Genomic DNA, 23,037 nt, shown 5'->3' with positions numbered 1-23,037 from the left:
GAAAAACAAGTATTGTTTGCCCTTCACACCGCCGAGGCTTGCGGCGCGCCTGGCTTGATTTCTTTTAATAAGGCACCAGTACTAAAGAAGACAAAAACATTTGTATTTTACCTTAGCTTTATGATCGTTAGTCAGATGCCTCGTTGCCTGATCCCATTCGTTCTTTAACAACCTGCTTTGCAACATGTCAAACTAAGGACCGTCATATTGAATATGTTACGTTGAACGTTACGTTGACTCTATTATTCCGTTGTCCTTACAAAACAAATCAAACAATCAGCGTTACTCTATTTCTTATAATAATTAGAACATTCTGCTATATCATAAAATATTCCAAAAGTGTCAGTATAACATGTATAAATGAAATTCTACGAAAAATATGTCTCACTGAAATGATTTAATCTGATAGTTATTGTGGCAAATTACTTCACGAATTTCCTTGCATGAAGGTCAAAACAAGTCAAAGTAAATGCATTGTTCAACATGGTAGTTACAGTCAATTTCATATTCAGTTTATTTGTGTTTCTCATAATTGCTTTCCGAGTTCTGGTGTTTTCAATCGGAAATTTCTCTCGCCATCATGAACATATACATTTTCAAAAGGAGGGGGGATTTCGTCTCAACTGGTCTTAGGTTGCAGTTAGAGGGTAAAGAGGGAATTATGGACCTCTTAACTGAAATAACATATAAAAAAGAGCAGCAAGGCGCTATTTAACTGCAGACTTGTGTATTTATGAACTGTTGTAAATAACACTCAATAGCTACTAAAAAGAACGAAAGAGTAATCTAACAAGAATGTTAAGGTGGCATCTGGTAATTTTATTAAGTGGCCACATCCCGCAACTGTAGAGAACGTGAACCAACTGTCGATAATGTCCCATCTACAAGAACGATATTGAGTTTTAAAACAATACAGAAATATTTCTGGCGATCCTTCAATGCTTGTACATAGTTCATGTGCCCAGTATTCACAACTTCGATATTAAATCCTCTGCTCTCCAGCATTGCTGTTAGCCCAATCTTCTTTGTAATTTAGCAGTTCCAGTCTTTACCTTTCTTGGGACATTTAAGTTTGCCTGCTTTAGAGGGATTCATCATTGTTTTGGAATTGTTTCCTCTTTGTGAATTTGGTGGCTTTCTCTTTTCGTGTTTTCTTGGATATCATTGTTTATTGTTTACCCTCTTATTTTTATCCTTCTGTTTGTGATCTAGTTCTCGTTTGTAAGTAGAAATAGTGAGAACTGTAGCGTGGTTTATATTTCTTTTATTTCTCAGATCCTTAGAGGACCCTGATAACTCACTGAACAACAACTCTTTCTAGGGAGAGCTAGTTCCTGATGTTACATTTGTAGCTGGATTGACATCACTTGATGTTGATGATACTGTGGCATAGCTAGTTCTTGGTGTTTTTGTTATAAATGGATATATATATATATATATATATATATATATCACTTGCTGATGGTGAGAATGTGGTAGAACTAGTTTCATAATGTTTCTGTTATAGCTGGATAGATAACACTAGATGTTGATGATACTGCATCAGAGCTGGTTCCTGATGTTTCTGTTGTAGCTGGATAGGTATCACCTTCTGTTACTGATAGTCCAGCAGAGCTAGTTCCGGATATTTATGTCTCATTCCATCTGTACCATACATCAACGTTATTAAATATTCTCCATGATAGAAGTTCTATATGGAATTGTTCCACAAATTAACAAAAATCATGCCCAATGAACTCAATACTACGTCAGACCATAATAAGTCTTCCATTCATTTGCATACCTGTATACGGTGTTAACTTAAGTAAGGTACAATACCGTATTTGCGGATTAAGTCCATTAACATGACATGTTGATAGGAAGGTATGTTATCAAAATGTAAGACATTTTTCTCAAAACAGATTGAAATGAAGAATACAGATCCATCGTAGCTATCGCTTCATTGTTATTTTTTTCCTCTTATGCACTAAGTTTATCTGTCTGTCTGTATTTGTGTAGGCACGTAATAAACACGTACCTAGAAAATCCCAAGAACGAGGAAATAGCGATTTTATACTGCGCGTGTAACACTACTGTCGTAGGGACAATACTAAAGGGAACTATTGAATATCCAAATCCAAATGTTCTTAAACATAATTTTCTTTATCGACTTGATTCCCTTGGCAAACAACAAAATAAGGGAATACATAAAAATATATATTTGTTATAGTAATGGCAACTACACGTTTTTAACGTTCTTCTTCGAAAAGAAAACTAATCAATTAGCAACAATGTATCATACCATTTGTGGCTGTTTAAAGTAGAAAGGAAAAATAAAGTTGAGAATGTTCTATGGGGGAATTTTTACCGAGAGGATCACTATTGATTTTAATTTAAATACGTCATATATGATGATCAAATATTGATTTCGAATTACGAAAAGAGATCTTAAGAATTCAACTCTGACATTTGTTAATGTCAGATGGATTTTAAAATTCCTATGGCTTATTTTCTATACCTCATCCCACTGCATTGACGGGATTACAAGGAGCATGGGAGAGTGGGTATATATATATATATATATATATATATATATATATATATATATATATATATATATATATATATATATACATTTCAAATAGATTCTGAAACCAACAACTACATAATGAATCAACTGGGCAGCCCAAACGTAAACACAGGTTTGTTTTCCTTTAGCGCCTTCTATTTCCTTTTCTTTTTCTTCTCCTTTCCGTGTTTGTCATTATATTTGGCGTATATCTATTTGTTTATAGTAGTGAAGGTACAACGGGTGATATTCAACTTTAGTAGGAACGACACTTCAATAGACTAGAGCCACTGCCTGGTGTTTTGAAACTTGGGACTGATTCCTTATCCGTTGCAAACGCAAGGACAGCTTTCTTGCGTCGATTTCGTCGGGCTGTATGTCCGTACTGCCAAATTCCATATAGGAAGCTCATGCTTCAACTACTTAAACAATCACGTTTCCTTAAAAGTTGCAGGGTTGTCTCACCCTCCCAACCAAACACTCTCACAAACAACATTTTGCATATGATTAATAAGTGGACCTATAGCAAAAGTGACAGGGCGCCATTTCTTGAACCTTAAAGGAGTTTTGAACGACCTCGTTATCAACTTCTGTCACGTGAAACAGTTTACACGATTGCCGTATTGATTTTTGTTGTCTCTCATAGTCATTTTTTGCATTTTTAGATTATTCAGCAAAATTGATAACAAAAAGAAATCAAAGAAAAAAAGAGAAATATTAAATTGTTTTTGTAAACAATAAGTACGTACATCTGTATATTCATTACAATACATTAAATTAATGATACATATATATTTTTGGGGGAATAAAACATTGGGTACATGTTCCAGCACTTTCGATATTTTTTGTGTACTTCCCTGCTTGTCGAATAATCGCAGTTTTTAGTAAAGTGTGGAATCAAGGACCTGATTAAACCGTAACATATATATTCAGTTTAAATCTTTTTCCAGCAAATATCGTGAAAAATCCATAAATTAGTGCTCCAAGAACCGTTAAGACATTGTACATATATTTTCCATGTCGGGCAGCAGTTTTTATACCCTGTTGAGACTTCTCAAGTCCTCTTAACTCTTAGTGTTCCCGTTACACCCATTTCCAGGTAACTGTCCATATAAGAGCAGACGTAAATCTTTCGGCACCCACAAAAGGAATACTGACGGATGTAACGTATAAACTTCGCCGTTAAAAGGTGTGAAGACTCGCGCAAAAAAGAAACGTCTAATGCCGGTAATTTGACCTAGTTTAGAATGAGGTGTAACAGAAGGGTTAAAAACCACCATCGATCCGAGAAAATACACACACAGCTTGCTACCGTCGGTAATTATTCACTAGTGTACAGTCAGTACATATACCCGCGTTCAATACCCACAGCACGGTATTCAAACGATACAGCGATGGACAAGTATCACGTTTCATTACTGTCTGCATTTTGTAGCGACACGAACAAAACGTCACTTGCATGCAACGGAAAGTTAACTTTTTCAGATGGCCGCACGCGGTTTAAGGTGAATCTTCACTGCCTTTAAGCACCGAGGCGACTGGTGGCTCTTTGATACACAATGCACACATTGTTATGGGACTAGATGAAACCAGGTAGTGCAAAAACAACTCCTTGATGTAACAATTTCCAGTACAGCAGTATATGTTAAGCTGTGTTCACGAATAATAACCCAAATGGGAGACCGCAGTGGAAGCAACGGAGAGAACATCAATTATAATTTCACCAATACTCCATATTGCAACCTAAGATTCGTTGTGATGAAAATTCGACCATTTTCTTAATGAACTTAACGATCATCACATGCATTTCATGTTAATATCAACTCGTAGAAAATACTGTTTAATACATAGTAAAGCAGCCTTTGCATTTTTTCTTCGTTTTCCCACACTTTTGACAAGTCCATGGAGTTGTTTATATGTATTCATCACAAAACAGCAAACTAAGATATTAGCCAAATATTTTTCCTGACAAAGTCCTTATTTAAAATAAATCGCATACACTTCCCCAAATCCACTAGTTTGAATTCCACCAATCAACGAATAGCATATATGTTTATTTATGAGCAGTTGCTTAAAATAGATTCATTCACAGCAATCCGAAAGGTTGCGTCGTTATCACAGTCGTTATCACAATACTCAATGTAAACAGCACGGTGTTAAACATAATGGTGTACTGAGTTGCTTACGATGCCAGCAAAGTCAAAATGATTTACCTCATTATTCAATGACGTTCATAGAATTTAAATATTCATATTATGGGCGGGCTTTATTGCAATCCTAACGGAAAACTAACTTCGGAATAACAAACTTTATATGTTGTAAAGTTTTTCCACTCTTAATCCACCATATGTAGTTAGATTTGAATAGATAAGCTAATTATGTATGTCGTTATGGCATCGTGGGGTCAATGAGGTTGACACAATTATAGAAAAGGACGCAAAAAGCTGCTTTGACATGTTTTACGAATATTGTATCCGATCTCGTTGTTTGCATTTATTACGTTAGCAGCAAGATTGAATTGAATTACAAAGGTTTTCAACTATCAGCGTAAATATGCGCATTAAGCAATGTAAGACATGATACATCTTATGTCTGATGTGAAGAAGAAAGAGATTGTACCGAGGGAAGGACCTGGTAATTATGAAGGTGTCTTAGAAAAAACAAATGGTTCAAAAACGAATATTGTAATTCCCATTTTTCGGAACTAGCTAAAAACGCAAAAAGGACACGGTCCCGGAATTATCCCAGTGCCGACTCCTGGCATGAAATTCAAGCAAATATGTTACTTAGAATATTTAGAAAGAATACATTTAATCCTGTTGAATAAATGAACAAAATATTCTTCGTTTTAGAGAATTCTAACACCTATATATATATTTCAGTCAGTTGCCACACGTCGGTAGTCGAACCTATGTAGGTCCTTGTTTGATATGAACAATTATTACTGCATAAAATTGTCGATTAAAATTCAATATTTTTGTCCGCAATAAAACGAATAGAGTGTAACACAAAGAATGTAAATTGTGATTTAAAGTGTATTATTGAATTGAATTGAATTAATTGTCCACCTTCGGAAATTCGGTATACAGGTCGTAAACAGGTCGTTAACACAGGTCATACGTTAAAGACAGCGTTCTAAACTAGATGCCTGCACAGTGGCGTATCCAGGATTGTTTTCAGTGGGGGCGCTGGGGGTCTTGACCATTTCCTGGGAGGGCGTCTTGTTACTTTCTAAGCGGAACGCCACCGTGGGTTGGCGCGCAGCGTAACGAAAATTTTAGCTTAAAAAGCCTTCTAGATCGTCGGAAATGACACTTCCCAAGCCTTGTATGCAGGGGCGTCGATCCGATTTGAAACGTGGGTGAGGCGCGTAATCGACTCGAGTATTCCGGCCGCAAGTACTGTCTAAGCGGAGCGCCACCATCGGTTGGCGCGCAGCGTACGCAGAAAATTTCAGATTTCAATATCTGCCATATCGCTGGAGACTTGCCAGGCTGGATAGCAGCCATCTAGTTGCGTGATTTCGGGAGAAAATTAAAAATTCGTCACTAAGGAAGTCTGCAAAAAGTTCATGCGGCCTTAATTTTTGGTGGATTATTTCAGTTATTAGTGATTCCAATTGACATCAACATTAGAACCCAGCGCAAGTTGACAAATGATGAGGCGAACTGGAAACCCCAGCAGCATTTTGCACTATGTTTTCAGGATGGAATACCCCTCATTTGTTCAAATCCATGGCAACTAACAATCTGTGAATACATTTACTTCGAAATGGGCACATTATATTGCACCAAGTTGGTCAAGGAATGACCCCAGGGCCTCATACATAAGCCTATAGGAACGATGCCCCAAAATGGCGGCGGATATACTATAGGCGAAGGAATCCATCTGCCGCGACTGCATGTGAGTTTATCGACTTGCCGTCCTGGGAGTCATACCACAAAATTGTGAGTTTGACACAGGATTTACATTTTTCGACAAATCTGCAAATTGCGCGTTGAAAATAAGGAAAGATTGACTGGGCTTTCAGCCAAGTAACATACTGAATGACCGAACTATATGTCCAACTTACATAATAATATTGCGTCTGAAACATTATTAGGGTGATAGACTGATTCTCAGCGATAGTATTCTCCCCTTTCTTGGAAGTTTGGTTTTTTAGCGGTTTGAAGAGCATCAGGGTACGTCCCAGAAGTGAAAACCCGGCCTATATGCGCTATGTCACGTCCGGTTTTTCAGCAACTATAGCCTACTGCCGGTCCGCGGTCGAAGGGTCGTTCATGAGTGGTCATCATGGAGATCCGAAACCATTCAGATCAATGATATATTTTTCGCACATGTATTTTTTTCGACACCCAAAATCCCAGTGGGGTGCGAGTGGGGGCGACAAGATTTTATAGGGGCTGTCGCCCCCCCCCCCACGCCCCCTTGTGCTACGCCACTGTGCCTGCATAAAATGTCTACTGTTTGACTTACCTGTCCGTATTTTCAAGGTCAAGGATGAAGCCTCTTTCATTAATGCCTGAGTTCAAGATAAATCTTCCTGATGTTCTCGAGAGAAAGATTAGTACTCCATGGTTATAGTCTCCATTTTATCTGAAGTTTTGACCACGGTAATGTATCCAAAATTGAAAGTTGTCTATATAGTTGTTTGGAAACTTCGATTATTGTATCTTGAAATGACGACCCTATTCCCAAAATATAACTGTTTGATAGTTTCCGACATTTTTTTCTCAAAAACTCAGCGGTTAACCATAAGGAATGTTTAAACGCAAATATTGGTAATTATTAACTTTGCACATTTCAAAGACAGATATTCTTTCGAGCGTCGACAAAGCAATAGTATCGAACGTTTTCGAAGGATTTGCAAACTTGATTATGAGTATGTGATTGTAAGTGTTTAAAACGACTATAATCCCAGTCGGAAATCTACTAACTGCATTGTAAGACAGGTATTAAATTTGTTTGCACAGTATACTTCAATACATATCTCCCGCCAATGACATTTTACCAAGTCTAATTTTTTTTTTGGTGTTAGAATCATATCTCGTAAAATTTTATGAGGCTTCAAGATGTTAGCCTACCAAAACATAAAGGGCTTACCATAAAGTCGGAAAAATAATCGTCAATGACAACGAAATAATGTGTTTTTGTCTTTTCTTTTCAATGCCAGAGGCTCTGTAAAACACATGGATGCATTTATCACCCTATTCATGCAGGCACAAACCTCATGAAGGTAGAAAACATTTAGTCGGTAATGGTTTGTTAGGTAAACGTATAGCACTTTTGTATGAGTCAATAAATTATTATTTGTGCTAGTCATTTGACATAAAAATAATTTGTGGACGTTATACTAGTAGAAAGAGAACAACGCATACTTTATTTCTTTGTTTGTTTATGCATATTTATTTCATATTATGTCAAATTGATCATTATTCAGTATTGTCAAGTCTCTACCACACATATTTCAGCGTTGTGAAATCTTTATCCACAGTGATTAACAAGTGGTTACCACGCATTTTCTTTTTCCAATGAGAATACTGATTTATCTGAGATCTACAATACAGTCAGAGTATTTCAAAAATTCCCTCCTGGTTCTATCACTCTTCAAGCGTGTTTGTAACTACATGTCCAGATGGTTTATTGTTATCTGGAATACTCTGGCCAGCGAGGTTCATCAAAAGTAATGCATCGAACGAATGGAATTTTTGAGGAGTTTGAATCCCAACAGTAGGGTAGACTTTAATTACTACATTAGTTGCATGATGAAATCACTGTTGAATTAGTTAATCACAGTATAAGAGAGGACTGTATTTGAACGAAAACCATCCACAAAATATCTTTTGTATGCGTATGTGTTCCTCGCTTGGTCTCTTCAACGCTTCATCAGGTTCGAGGTCGTATTTTCATTTCTGTTGACCTTATGTTGTAATTACCGCCAGGGAAGTTATACCAATAAATGGTATAAGATCCAGTGTACCGTCGATTGAGGTCACAATAATAATTATAATTATACCACCATGCGGATTTATAATAATCGGCATAATTATAAGAATAACCATCGTTGTCACGATCTCGTGTAGAGAATTCAGCACCGTTGCTATAAGTCATAGCGTCGTAACCTAGGTAAGAGGAAACAAGAGTGTATGGAATCAAGAACAGTTATAGAACAAAACGAAGGCGAAACAGGTTACAATTCTGATAGTATTGTAAAAGATTGACCGGTCATTTCATGGAACTATCAAATATTAAAATCTGACAGTTTTGCTCTTCTAATTTTCTTTCTCTATGTTGTTGTAGCCACGAGATGTACTCTGTATGAGTTATTGTGTAATATTGTGATAGGTCAAAACATGTAATAGCGCACACATCTTTGCCTTTTTGTATGCGTAATGCTAGATAGAGAAGATGCGGTGTGTGTACATGCTCCAATTTTTGTCACAGGACTAATATTTTGTTGGAAAACACACACCCGTGTGTGATAATGTAATCATGTGTTCGGGATAGCTATCGACATGAGCCACTGGAGGTACTTAACATATGACATCTGTTGAACACGTGCTTGTAATTCGTTCATTATATCAAACTTAATGAAATTTTTATTTTTGATCTTATGATTGTTGTGCATATCGAAAACGGTGTGACATTACGCCGGTTTTTATGTTACCTCCTTTCGGGTTTTCAGTTTTCAGTTTTCTTTATATTCCAAAATTAATAACCTCTCTCTCTTGATATATCATTATGCTATATCTAACCATTGTAAATCAAAAGTTAAAATACATGATATTGCTAGACTATTGATTTATAGTTTTCTTTCTGAAAATTGGAATACTAATTTAAATGACAGGTTGCAGCTGTTACCAAATCAAATTACAATGTTCTCCCAATCACACAAATAATATTTCATATCAAAAATGTATTTATACAATTATTTCCCTTTTATTTTATTTATTTTATTGTGGGAGGGGTGGGGGGTTAAAAGGCTGCACTGCATAACATTTTGATAAATCTGATAACATCATCTTACAACAACACCTAAGTGACCATAGCCATTTGACATTGTGATTATGGAGCTCCATTTATTTTACTTTACACTTAAAGCTGGCATTCCATGTCATCTACACTGGGACGTTACGGTATGCTACAAACATATTACATATGTCCAGCCTGGTCGATACAACTTGGTGAGAATCTACGACGAACAGTCACATTTACAATAAATATCTACGAGGTTCTTCCGATATCCGCACGATCCTGGATACATCGAGTCATCTCGATGCAGCTAATTCATGTTTTTATTGACGTTGTTGCTTACAATGACATGTAAATATCATCGCCTAGTTTAATTTACAGCACATATAGCTGCTATCGTACGTATAATATTGCTTCTTTTTAATGACAGGTTAATAGTGGATTCTCATTAGATTTGTTGCTTTCTCTGTCAATCTTTAAAGCTTCTAGCTTGTGGTAGTTAATGTCTATTGTCGAAAATGCCAAAACAGAAGACCTTTTCTTGCTAATCACCCTGTTATTAATATGGTGATTACACATTTTTCATATTTCATTACCGCTGAACGAAGTCCGTTCAATCATAGGTCATTTAGCTATCATATTATTTGACTACCAGACACATCAGATTATAAAATGTAGTTGGGAAAGAAGAAGAAGAACTCACCTACTGTACTGGAAGAGTCATAACCACTGACGCTGAGTAAGTAATTAGTTGCCTCGTTGCCTACGCTGAAGGAACTGTACTTAGCATAGTAATGTTCTCCAGATTTGGAAACAAAGTCTATTCTTAGTTCATATTGAGTTTGGCTCGTCAAGGCTGCAAGTTTGTCATTTCCAAGCCAGAAATTTCCATCGACGTCGCCGAAAGTATCTGTGTAATCGTCCCAGTATAAGAAAAAGTCGACGCTACTATCAACACGGCGTTGAAAGACCTGTAAGTTCAGTGAGTAAAAGAAAAAGGACTTAATCATTTAAAAAGCTGGTTATCGATCTCTAATAAATGGTTACTATTTACCTGCAAGGGTTATCATTCATTTTCATAAACTTGGTATTACTTCATATGCAAAAGTCAAACATATTTCATTGCTTCTCCAACAGTAGACGTGAAGCTTATATTTTCATGCCTATGATGAAATGATCTCATTATGCAATGCACTTTATTTTCAATTAACTACGAACAAGACATGTCAAAAGCAACGTGTCTAGGCAACTACAATTGTACATTATAAATATAACTCCACTAATCAAGGAGAATAATGATCGTCTATAGAGGACGAAACATACATGACTCTCCAATTTGATCGAATATAATCTAGACTTACTTTAAATAATACTTATGCTAAAATTACAGAAATATTCGTATCAGAAAAGTCTTCCACGAGACAGGAAACAAAAACCAATCAACTTGATAGACCATCAACTCCACTTCCCCAGTCCCTTTACATTAAGACAGAAACCGCTTTAGACTAAGTTTCAAAATTAAAAACCTTTTTGGTGAGATTTATATCTTATAGCGTCCAGATGGACCACTACATTTCGTACTATAATCAGCATTGAAACTCATGAAAAGTACAACAATGGCTATGAAAATTAAGTAAATTGAACTTTACCAATATTTATCCTTGAAATAACAAAACATTTAGGTGGACGATTAATGACATACCAACCAGCCTCCTCCATCTGTGACATCGCACGTGACCTGAAATGGCCCATCTGTCCACCCAGCTGGTTGTATATTTTGGATACTATCCGATGTTGCTCCTCTCAATCCACCACAGTCGACAGAAGTGGATTGAGTACACTCGACTCCATCGCCCGTGTACCCTGTGTTACAGTAACACTGTAATACGCTTTGTCGTTCCTCACAGTTACCATTGGGACTGCACCGGTATGTATCATCACAGCTTAACAGACCGCTGTTACAAGAACATCGTTTGGTACAAGAAGGGTTCACATATACTTCACCTTCCTAACGAGATAAAACGGTGAGCATTTTCAAGTAGATACATGATACTTAAATCCCTTAATGGGAATACTCAATGTTCCATGTGGAGACATAATAAGTAGTGCAATATGTGACATTCCTTCATAAAATTAGAGCAGCTGCAGGAAAAAAAATTGACGTTTTTAAAATTAATAATTTCAAGCACCATAATAACTGTTTTGTTCCGGCTTTTTTCCTCATTGTAAATTAGTTTGATACGTAAACATTTAGAAATGGTATCTTACCGTTAGAACTACTCCTTGACCGTTCTCTGCTTCCTCTATGAAACAAGTACAATTCTCTCTAGGTATACAGTGTTCCCCGTCCATCAAGAACCCATCGGGACAAACGCAAGTGGGTGTGCTAGAGCATGATTCGGTACATGTAGGATCGGCACATGAACCTTCACATTTGCACCTGTTGAGAACCTTGTTGGTGGGACACCACTCGATGCATGGGTCTGGAATAGGAATAACGATTAAGTAACGACATCAAAAAGGAAAGCGTTATGCAAAGTGTACGATGATCTATTATCTCAATAACACATCATGTTCATAAATTATTATTTGATATTGTATAAAAATGCAAAACATGCTTCACAGCTTAAATGACACATCTAAATAAACAAATGAAATAAATAGCTAATCACTCTCTGCCTTTACTAGATGAACAAAATGCATCGATTAATGAAGAAACTATGTCTGAGCTGAGTGCTTGATAGCAAGGCCAAACAAAGTGCTAATGGGGGAAATACAATTTAGATGCTGCAAAATGAATATTAAATATAACAACGAGCTAATTCTTCCAAATATATCTTGGTTTATGGCATGGGTGTCAGCTTGGTTGAGGCTGGGAGGCATATTGTTAGTGAGCGGAATAGTCCCGCTCTTTATCACACTGCATGTCAAAAAATTAATATCATCAAATAATTGAAACGTGTGAATAAGCAATAATGGCAATATTTTAATTTCACTGATGAAACATATTAAATGTCACTTCGGGCGAGAAACGTGTTCAGTTAAGAAGTGTATCAGTTTAGTAACCCACCTGCTGCTCCGGTATACTCTCCGGTGCTAACCAGTTTGTAATGACTGAAGCTGTCACTGATGCGGAAAGTTTCATACGTCACGAAGAATGAACAACCGGATTCTGTAGTTATATCCATGCGGAGCTGATATTTCCTCTGATTGGTGATGTAGGATATCTTCTCATTGCCGAGCCAAAATTCATGAGAAAGGAAACCAAAACCGTTTTCATATTCGTCCCACGAACGATTGAAGTTGATTGAACTATCCTCTCGTCTCTGTATGACCTGTTGAAATAATTTGAGACATCAAAAATATCAAACTGATTGAATTGTAAGACCGTTAGCTATTAGCTATAAGACTTCTGAGAAACGAACGAAAGGCAAACTATACTGAAACATGGAACAAACAACCTGCAGGAAGAGAAGAATGAGATATTAAAAAACAAATTAAAATCACTTACAAACAACAACAAATAATCTAATAAATATTGAAACGAATATTATATAAACATGACAAATATATGAGTTGCGTTACCATTCGCAAATATAGCATTCTGATTTAAGTCAGGAATATGTGGAAAGTATTAAAACGTATTGGAAAACTATGTTGGAATTTAGATATGGTTCGGTTCATTTTGCGAAGGAGCATGACAGATGAATCGAACAGCTTCGTTTGGTAAGACATAAATATTTTTTAAAGCTTGCCGAGCCCAATGTGTAACATCAAACTATATATTATTACATCATTATAGTATATAAAGTTCTGTAGTATGAGCAATGTATTATTGTAACAAGAATAATTTCAATTCTGGTGACAAATCTTACAATGAAAACACAATATTCACAGTATGAAATACAACACCTACCGTCCATCCGCCATCACCTAGACTGTTGTTACAATATACTTCAAAAGGTTCGGGATAGCCATCTGGTTTGATGACGTAAACACCATCGTTTCTAGACGATGGACATTGGCTTAGCACTTCATGGCAGTCTCGTGGGTATTCAGCACGTTGGTAGAAGAAAAACGATGACGCTAAAAGGATAAAGTATCACAACATAAGCCTACCTCACATCAAGCTAAGAGATTTCAACAATAGTTTGTTTTTATTTCATAGCATTGAGAATCCGAGATCATATAGCCTACCTTTAGTGTTTACTATGTCAATCGTCACAACCACTTGCGTCATTTCCTGACCACAGTATAGAAAAATGTGGCATAACAATTAGTTAGATGTGATTTTAATATCTAGTTACTATTAATTTCTGGTCTGTATTATTTCAAACAGTTTCCAATTTTAAAGTTTTCTTTTTAAATGAAGTTAATCCGTGCAATATTTAGTAAGTTACCAAAAACCGTATTTAAAGACGGTCAATATTTGAAGTTGCAAAGCTCTTATTTTACAATAGTTATGTTAACAACATCTGATGGCTTTCACGGTAAGTTCCAAACAATTTCTATATCATATACTTTTATATATGTTTGAACATTTTCCAAATGATATGATATAGTTGTCTGTAAAAGATAAGACTATGATTCTCTATCTTCTGTGGAGGTTCACTTGCGGTTGAGATCAGTGAAGGGGAGAGGAAATAAGGGTAGGAAAATGTTACAATGTCGTTAACGTTTTAAAGGTTTAAACACTTAAAAGTACACTTACTCAAAGTTTGGTCTCCGTGGTCATTTACGCTCCTTTGACGTTCCGGCTAAAATAAGGGCAAAATAATTCAATATAATGATTGCCCAATATATAAAGTATACTACTATATAGTAAAATGTGACAACGTTACAATTTTTTTTTTATTTTACATTGTCTTCTGTAAAGGTAATTCTTTATTTTTATTTTATCATATATCAATTACAATATTTCACATAGCTGCTTGTAATTTTAGTACAAGTAAAAAAAGACTTATTGACAGTACACCGATAAAAAATGGCATTTCTCACAGTACAAAACACAGACCGACGAACGTTTAAGTTTAGAATTGTTTTGAAACATTGTAATATTGTTTAGGTTTAATGTCCCATACATTTAGCTTGTTTTGAAGCCGATTAATTTCCTCTAGACAATAAATATTTACTCTATTTCTATTAGGTTTTGCCTTCTTTGTAGTTTAAAACAATATATTCTGTTCAATAGAGTTTCTTGTGGAAAATATAATTTTATGAAAGAAACGTGTAAACCTTCAAAATATAGTATTTTTCTAATGCAATATGTAATTCAATTAATTCACATGAACATTTTTCATTAAAGAGATTCTTTGCAAATTTCACCTCTGCATTGTGTATTCACGAATTACGATAAAATGGAACTCATTATTTATATTGGAAATGAAGAAAAAAATGTAACTTTTACACACATTAAATGATGGTGACTATTAATAGAAACTAATTAGTTTTACTTGTATTTACAGCTGTTTGGGATAAGCGTAAATATGATGAAACTTTGTAGCGCGTTAAAAAATGCTGCAATGAAAGGAAGTACCGTCTTGATAACATTATTTTGTATATTTTCCTAAAAGAACCGACAACGACATCAATGATTAAATCAATTGACAATCCTTACTACGGCCAATGATGCACCTTTTAACAGCAATTGATAAATGATAAACAGTCAATTCTTACAACACTGATATTATTCTTACAACGATGATAAATATATTTGGTATGTGGCGCAAATGATAAATTTGGTATATTTATATATATAGCAAATTTTCCTAAAAGTACCGACAACGATATCAGCGATTAAATCAGTTGACAATTCTTACAACAGCAACGTCTTGATGAGTAAAGTCAGTATATAGTTTGACTTACTTCATTGTAATCGTTCATTTATATTAATTTAGTACACAAACTTAATAATTTATACTAGTTAAGTCGTTAATTAAGTCGACAGGGTATTTAGTGTATAACGGAATTATTTAATTTGTATCGACTATGCATATTTAGCGCATACGAAGCATTAAATTCCATGGAAAGGCAAATTAAACATTTTTGTTAGACCAAAATAACGCATTTTGATATTACAATGAACAAAATGTACACAATACGCTATACTGTTTGTCAGATCAAAGAACGATTTATGGACATCTTAAACAAATGGAAATGATATGCATTTATCAATTGTCATGCAACTAAAGGAACTGTTTATGAATGGAGGTTGACTTATTTTATCTATTCTAACCTAGACTTTAATTGAGGAGAAAAGAGTTGAAATCCTGCGTAATGACTTTTCAATAAAATGGTTGACACAATAAAAGAGAGTCTTTAACTACTTCGGTACATTTTCATGATTGTCCAACAAAAAGTTCAATAGTTAGCATCCTGCTTAATGACTTTTTTCGAAATAGTTTGTCACAATAATAATAAGTATTTAACTACTACGGTACGTTATCATGATTTTCCAATAAAGTAGAATTTGAGGGACACAATCAACTATTACACTGCGTTCCCAGAGACAGAATAGACAATTGTTCTAGAATGATTTGTTTACTTAAACAAACAAGTGACACTCCACAAAATGACCCTTCCATATCCACTTTGTGTTTATAAGATAATGCTAAAGTTTTCAAGAAGGCAGATGTTCATCAAAGCTGAATATTCTCAAATACCTATTTAAAATTACACCGACTGAACCTTCGAAGTCAATAAATGACGGACAGAAAATGTGCAGTTGCTTTTCGTTCTTTTTTCCTAACTGGTAAGTAAATGTTAGCAAACCAAATTTTCGAAGCCATGATTTCTCTTTTGCTGAATATTTTATATATGATAGCGGCATTTGAATATATTGAAATTAACATATTAAAAGAAACAATTCAGAATTAATGTTACAAAATGTTTCCTATAATTAGCAGTGGTCTATGAAAAGTCATATCTTTCCAACGTTAATTAAGGTATGAGTCGGATCGGGATTTTTAAGATCAAAGAAATTTATTAATTAAGCAATCACACAAAACTGATAAAGATTTTTTTGTCATTTGTTCGATTTTGTTTTTAAGAAAGAATTCTAAGAATGAATCTTATGTCGTAAACGATATATGCGATATTTTTTTATTTCAATTTTATATAATAATATATGATTTTATATAATCAATTTATTGTGTAAATTGTTGTGGAATAATATTTAGAAGTTAGCTCTCCCATTGCCATCCAGTATATAAAATTAAACAAAGTAAGACTTCAGAAAGTATGAATATAAAGTTTAGCTGTTATAGAGTAATTTAAGAATAACGACTTACTGTTTATGATGTGGTATATTAGTATACGTGCCTGCAAGATATGAGGCTTATTCTTCAACAAAAACGCGCATAAATTCAAACATACTAAGTACAAAACGCAGCTAACGAAAGATACTCTGTATTTTCTTATTTTCAATGACAATGCATTTTACAGTTCAAAATGTGTATAAATTTTGCAGATTAACTTTATATACAGTAATTATTTGTACTTCGATTAAAGGAATCCGTCTGAGTTTTTTCTAAAAGTCATTATTTTAGGAATTTAGGAAATAATATAAAATATACCAGTTGGTAAATGTGTTCTATACTACTATTTGCTTAACGAATAGAGAAAAATCAAATAACGAGGCGATAACTTGACATCCATAAGGTGTATATTTTTTTACTATTGGAATATTCTTTTTAATTCCTTCATGTCGGTCAAAATATTACGTATATATAACTCGCAATAATTTAGGCATACACAGTACACATCGCAGCTAGCAAAATACACTCCGTATCTTCTCATTTTCAACGACCAATGTAATTTACAATTCAGAGTGCCTCGATATTTTGCAGATTAACTTCATATCCAGTCATTACGTGTACTTCAATTGAAGAATTCCGTAAGATGTTTTTTATACAGAGTCATTGGTATAGTAGTTAAGGGAACTAACATCGAAACGGTAATTTGACAGATGTTACGACTGAAATATTAAAAATAAAAGGGAAAAACTTACCCCTCCTTGAGAAGACACGCTGCTGGAAATAAAAATGATGAGAAACAGAGAGGTTAAACCTCCACGATGTCTTCTAAACAAGTACAACATTGTGCAAAGTTACCTCTTGCAGTATAAAGTTGGAATGAATGTCAAATCCATACTGCGACAATTACGCTCGATACGAAATGAACCGGGATAATACAGTGGTGGTAGGCAACCATTCTTATACTCATTCGTCTAGACATATTATTATTATATTAGTATTCCTGTCAAGGGTAGTCGTTGCTCACGTGGTTTATGTTCAGATTTCATGGCACCACTACAGTACGGTACATGTTATTACTTTAAAAGGTATTGAAATGATGCAATACCATACGTCATATTTAGTTTTCATTTCTTGGCATCGTTAAGATAAACAATATGACATATAATGACAAATAAATAAGTATAAAAGTATTGCAGAGTTGTCAGTATTTATGTGGCATATTACCGAACGAATTGGTTTAAAAGGCCAACAATAGGTCTGGAAAAAGTGAGAGCAAGTCACCCTTCCCACTCACATTGCTCCTTGTAACCCCGTTAATACAGTGGAAGGCGGTATAGAAAACTAGCTATAGGAATTTTAAAATCCATCTGACATGAACAAATGTCAGAGTAGAATTCATTAGATCTCATTTCTTATTTGAAATCCATATTTGATCATTATATTTGTGACGTATTCATACTATAATCAATAGTGATCCTCTCGGTAAAAATTCCCACATAGAACATAACTGTATATTTCCCTTCTACTTGAAACAGGCACAAATGGTATTATACATTGTTGCTAATTTATTTGTTTTCTTTTCGAAGAAGGACCTTTAAAACTTGTAGTTGCCATTACTATAACAAATATATATTTAAAGCATTAAATCTTTCATTTTTTTTCTTACTAACTACTTATTTCTTGATGTATTCCCTTATTTTTTTGTGTGCCAAAGGAATCAAGTCGATAAGAAAATTACGTTTGGAACATTTGGATTTGGAAATTCAATAGTTTCCTTTAGTATTGTTCCTACGACAGTAGTGTTACACGCGCAGTATAAAATCGCTATTTCCTCGTTCTTGGGATTTTCTAGGTACGTGTTTATTACGTGCCTACAAAAATACAGATAAACTTAGTGAATAACCGGAAAAAAATAACAATAAAGCGATAGCTACGATGGATCTGTATTCTTCATTTCAATCTGTTTTGAGAAAAATGTCTTACATTTTGATAACATACCTTCCTATTAACATGTCATGTGAATGGACTTAATCCGCAAATACGCATTGTATCTTACATTACTTAACACTATATACAGGTATACAAATGAATGGAAGACTTATTATGGTCTGACGTAGTATTGAGTTCATTGGACATGCTTTTTGTTAATTTGTGGAACAATTCCATATATAACTTCTATCATGGAGAATATTTAATAACGTTGATGTATGGTACAGATGGAATGAGACATAACCATCCGGAACTAGTTCTGCTACAGTATCAGCACCAGCAATTGATATATATCCAGCTACAACATAACATGCTACTGTATCATCAACATTAAGATATCTATCCAGCTACAACTGTAACAATAGGAACTAGCTCTCCGGAGCATGAGTCGTTGTTCAGTGAGTTATCAGGGTCCTCTAAAGAACGAAGAAATAAAGAAATATAAACCACGCTAAAGTTCTCACCAGTTCTCTCACCAGGATACGAATAAGATGGTAAACAATAAACAATCAAACACGAAAAGAGGACGCCATCAAAACTACAAAAAGCAAAAAAGTTTTAAAAAAAGGATTATTCCACCTAAAGCAGTCAAACTTAATTGTCCCAAGAAAGGTGAAGACTGGTCTTGTCTAAATTGAGAAAAGAAATAACAGCAATGCTGGAGAGCAGAGGATGAAATGTCAAAGTTGTGATGACTGGGCACATGAACTCTGTACAAACAATAAGGGTCGCAAGAAACATTTCTCTGTATTGTTTTGAAACTTAATACCGTTCATGTAGACGGTCCACATTTAACACAGTTGCGGGAATATGGCCACCTAACCAAACTACAAGATGCCACCTTACATTCTTGTTGCATTACTATTTTGTTCTTTCAAGTTGCTATTGTGTGCTATTAACAACAGTTCATAAATACACAAGACTGCAGTTAAAAATCTCATTGCTGCTATTTTTTATGTTACTTCAGTTAATAGGTCCATACTTCCCTCTTTACCCCCTAACTGCAACCTAAGACCCGTTGAGACGAACCCCCCCCCCCTCCTTTTAAAAAAGGTTTAAGTTCATGATGGCGAGAGGAATTTCAGATTGAAAACACCAACAATGTGTCATATGCGTTGTTCATTCTGTTTACAGGTACACTTATCGATAACAATGGGGGCAATGCTTTCAGCACGTATGGCCGAGAAAATGATTAGTGTGACAATTTCAACTACGCGGACGGTAATCTAGGCGGTGGGTTGGGAAACATTGATGCAGTTACTGCGATAGTAATGATTTCTGTGACCAGTTTCCTTAGAGTGGAAGATGTTACACCGTTTGCACCAGCGACAACCTAAATGGAGATTACAACGGCGGCCGCGGAGAAAGATTTTCTCTGACATATTACTAACTGCAACCTTAGGTTCACGGAGATGAAAATTCGACCTTCCTCTTGAGCACAATTATTTCAGTAACGTCGATATAATATGTTTGGATTGAGATTTAATGTTTCAACCAAACTATTTGAGAACAGAAATTTGCGTTAATTCAATCATCTTTGTACTTGATGTTTTGGATACATTTTCAATGCCATACTATTCTAAAATATATCATGACAATGAAATTCATGAACATGACCTTTCAAGTTTCGTTTCATTTATTTCTTTTTCAAGAAAGCATGAATGGGATCCATTTTCACTAATGCTCTCTACTTGGGATACACAATATACCGCGGTATAAAACTTGAAACGCCAACCATTCAAACGTTGTTGTGTGGCAAATATGTCAATGTTCCGTATGATGCAGATTTTTTTGCCATGAGAGTCTGAAGTTTCCATCACTTGTATACGACCTCTTCAATTAGTAGTCAACAATTTTCGTACGCTGCTCCTGGGAGGCTTAAAGGGGTTTTACTTTACCCAAATTTTTGCACAACATTTATTTCCATTAATGTTCTATAACATGCAAGCAACAAACATAGCCAAAAAAGATGTTCTATTACTGCTTTTTGGCAATTTTACTGTAGAAGGACATTCGGGCGGACTGTTATAGACTCTAAGAAGAGTATGCCACCTAAAGGCCTGCAAACTTGCAGATTGCATTGTTTTTGTTTAATTTGTAAGATAAGCATATTCGATATCGTTACGGTACTGTACCTGTTCCATCATTACCAAAAAACAGTTTGAAACATGACTATGTTGGAAGCTCAATCTACAAGGGTTCCTTGAGTAGTGCCTGTGGGGGTGCATACATTTCGATATTTGTTTGTTGTGTATTTTGACGTATAAAAAGGAAATATTTCGATAATAAGTGCTAAGACTCTTAGTGTATTAACATTGTGTTCACATATAATAACACCCCCCCCCCCCCGTCAGCGAAAACCGTAAGCTGTCATCTGTGAACCCTCGACATAATTAGGATCACAGGTGGGTTCTTAGGCAGTGCTCATCTCATGATATGATGACGAGCACGTTATCAACGATTGGTGCCTCTCTTTTCCCAGAAAAGGAGACGTTAGATGCATTAAGGACCATGGAATCTCAAAACTGCTTAGACATTTTTACAGAGGGAATTGTTCACGTCGCATGAACGAACACGTAACTTGATTTTACTTTGTTCATCTGTTGGGAACTTAAGTAATATACACTTACATATCCCTGATTAAATTGTTGTAAGTTTTGTAAATTAAATTAAGGCACAGTGAACGAAGAATATCATAGTCAGCAACGAAATTCATAAAACGTAACGAACCTGCTTTGGAAATTTATGAACAATTACTTACCTTCTGACTCAACATATGTATCCCTTGATCTACCACGAGACTAACATTTGGCAATATTGTTAACCGTATAGAGTGTATATGAAACTCCCAACCACAGCATGATTTATACCATTATAGTACTTGGTTTGTGTGCTTAATGAGATGTGTTAACTTTGGAGAATATGTAATATCATGTAGTATATGCTACACAAGTTCCTTTCGCCACATCACATATTTCAGTGCGCGGGAACGGTTTAGCATGACAGTACAAACAAATACATGTCCTGTAGAAATGTTACTTATGTACAATGATGTGAAAGAAAGGAAAAAACAACGTTTTTTTCTGTACATCCTTTCTTATTATATCATTCCAAAATGCGTGATTAATGATACTACGCGAGAATTGACGAAATCTAACCACATTTCATTCATTTTAATAATTATTTAATCACCATTTAAGACGTAGGTATGATCTGCCGCCAACTGTTTCCAACCAAGGATAAGTTCTGGGTATCGATTATGTGATTGTTCTTGGAAATCCAAAGAAACACATAATTCACATTAAATGAAACTTAAGATCTGAGCAGCAACTTGACAGAAGGCGCAATAGTTAATCCAATTAATGATATTTCCTTTCTATTTTCTTCTTGTAAAGAAAACATAAAATAAATCCATCGCATTAGAAACTTGAAAAGCAGAAATCACTGTGAACCACACTATGGTAGTATAGGTTATAATCCATTGTGTCGTAAAACTAATAGTGGCAATATGCCAATTTAATCACGACACCAAACTTTGCTTATGAAAGTAAAAGTGTGACTAGGCTCCTCCCACAATTTTGAACATAAAACGTTTAAATGGTTGGCGTTGCGGTACTGTCATTATCCTAAGTAGATAGCATTAGGGCAAAAATGATCTCATTCATGCCTTCTTGAATAAAAGAGAATTTGAAATGAAACTTGACAGGTCATGTTCATGAATTTCATTGTCATGATATATATTATACAATATAATAGGATCGAAAATGAATCCAAAACACTAAGGACAAAGTTGCTTGAATTAACGATACATTTCTGTTCTCAAATAGTTTGGTTGAAACATTAAATCTCAATCCAAACATATTATATCGACGTTACTGAAATATTTGTGCTCAAGAGGAAGGTCGAATTTTCATCTCCGTGGACCTAAGGTTGCAGTAAACACTATGCTCAGAGAAGATGTTTTCTCCACGGCCGCCGTTGTAATCTCCATTAAGGTTGTTGCTGGTGCAAACGGTTTAACAGCTTCTACTGTAAGGAAACTGGTCACAGTAATCATTTCTTTGACAATTTCGGCACCAATGATTTGAGTGCCACCACCAGCCTCGGTGTCCTTCCGCGCAGTTGAAATCGTCACACTCATCATTATCTCGGTCATACGTGCTGAAAGCTTTACCCCTATTCTTATCGAAACGTGTACCTGTAACAGAATGAACAACACAAGTTACATTTTTCCCAAAGCACAAAGAACCAGCTAAAGAGATAATATACAAA

General features: G+C 35.1%; 1 protein-coding gene across 1 annotated transcript; it reads right to left on the bottom strand.

Moving 5' to 3' along the window:
- Window positions 1-7,932: 7,932 nt before the first annotated feature.
- Window positions 7,933-17,683, bottom strand: LOC139973804 (uncharacterized). The gene is made up of 8 exons (XM_071980672.1): window positions 17,529-17,683; window positions 14,232-14,277; window positions 13,437-13,606; window positions 12,591-12,855; window positions 11,789-12,003; window positions 11,223-11,528; window positions 10,224-10,491; window positions 7,933-8,670 (listed from the first exon to the last, which is right to left on the bottom strand). Exons 1-8 carry the CDS (start codon window positions 17,616-17,618, stop codon window positions 8,435-8,437), a joined length of 1,596 nt encoding a protein of 531 aa, XP_071836773.1. The 5' UTR covers window positions 17,619-17,683; the 3' UTR covers window positions 7,933-8,434.
- Between the last annotated feature and the right edge of the window lie 5,354 nt (window positions 17,684-23,037).

Source organism: Apostichopus japonicus, chromosome 9, assembly GCF_037975245.1.
Source record: "Apostichopus japonicus isolate 1M-3 chromosome 9, ASM3797524v1, whole genome shotgun sequence".
Classification (NCBI taxonomy): domain Eukaryota; kingdom Metazoa; phylum Echinodermata; class Holothuroidea; order Aspidochirotida; family Stichopodidae; genus Apostichopus; species Apostichopus japonicus.
The sequence above is the reverse complement of the archived record's forward strand: the minus strand, read 5'-3'. Positions and strand labels throughout refer to the sequence as shown.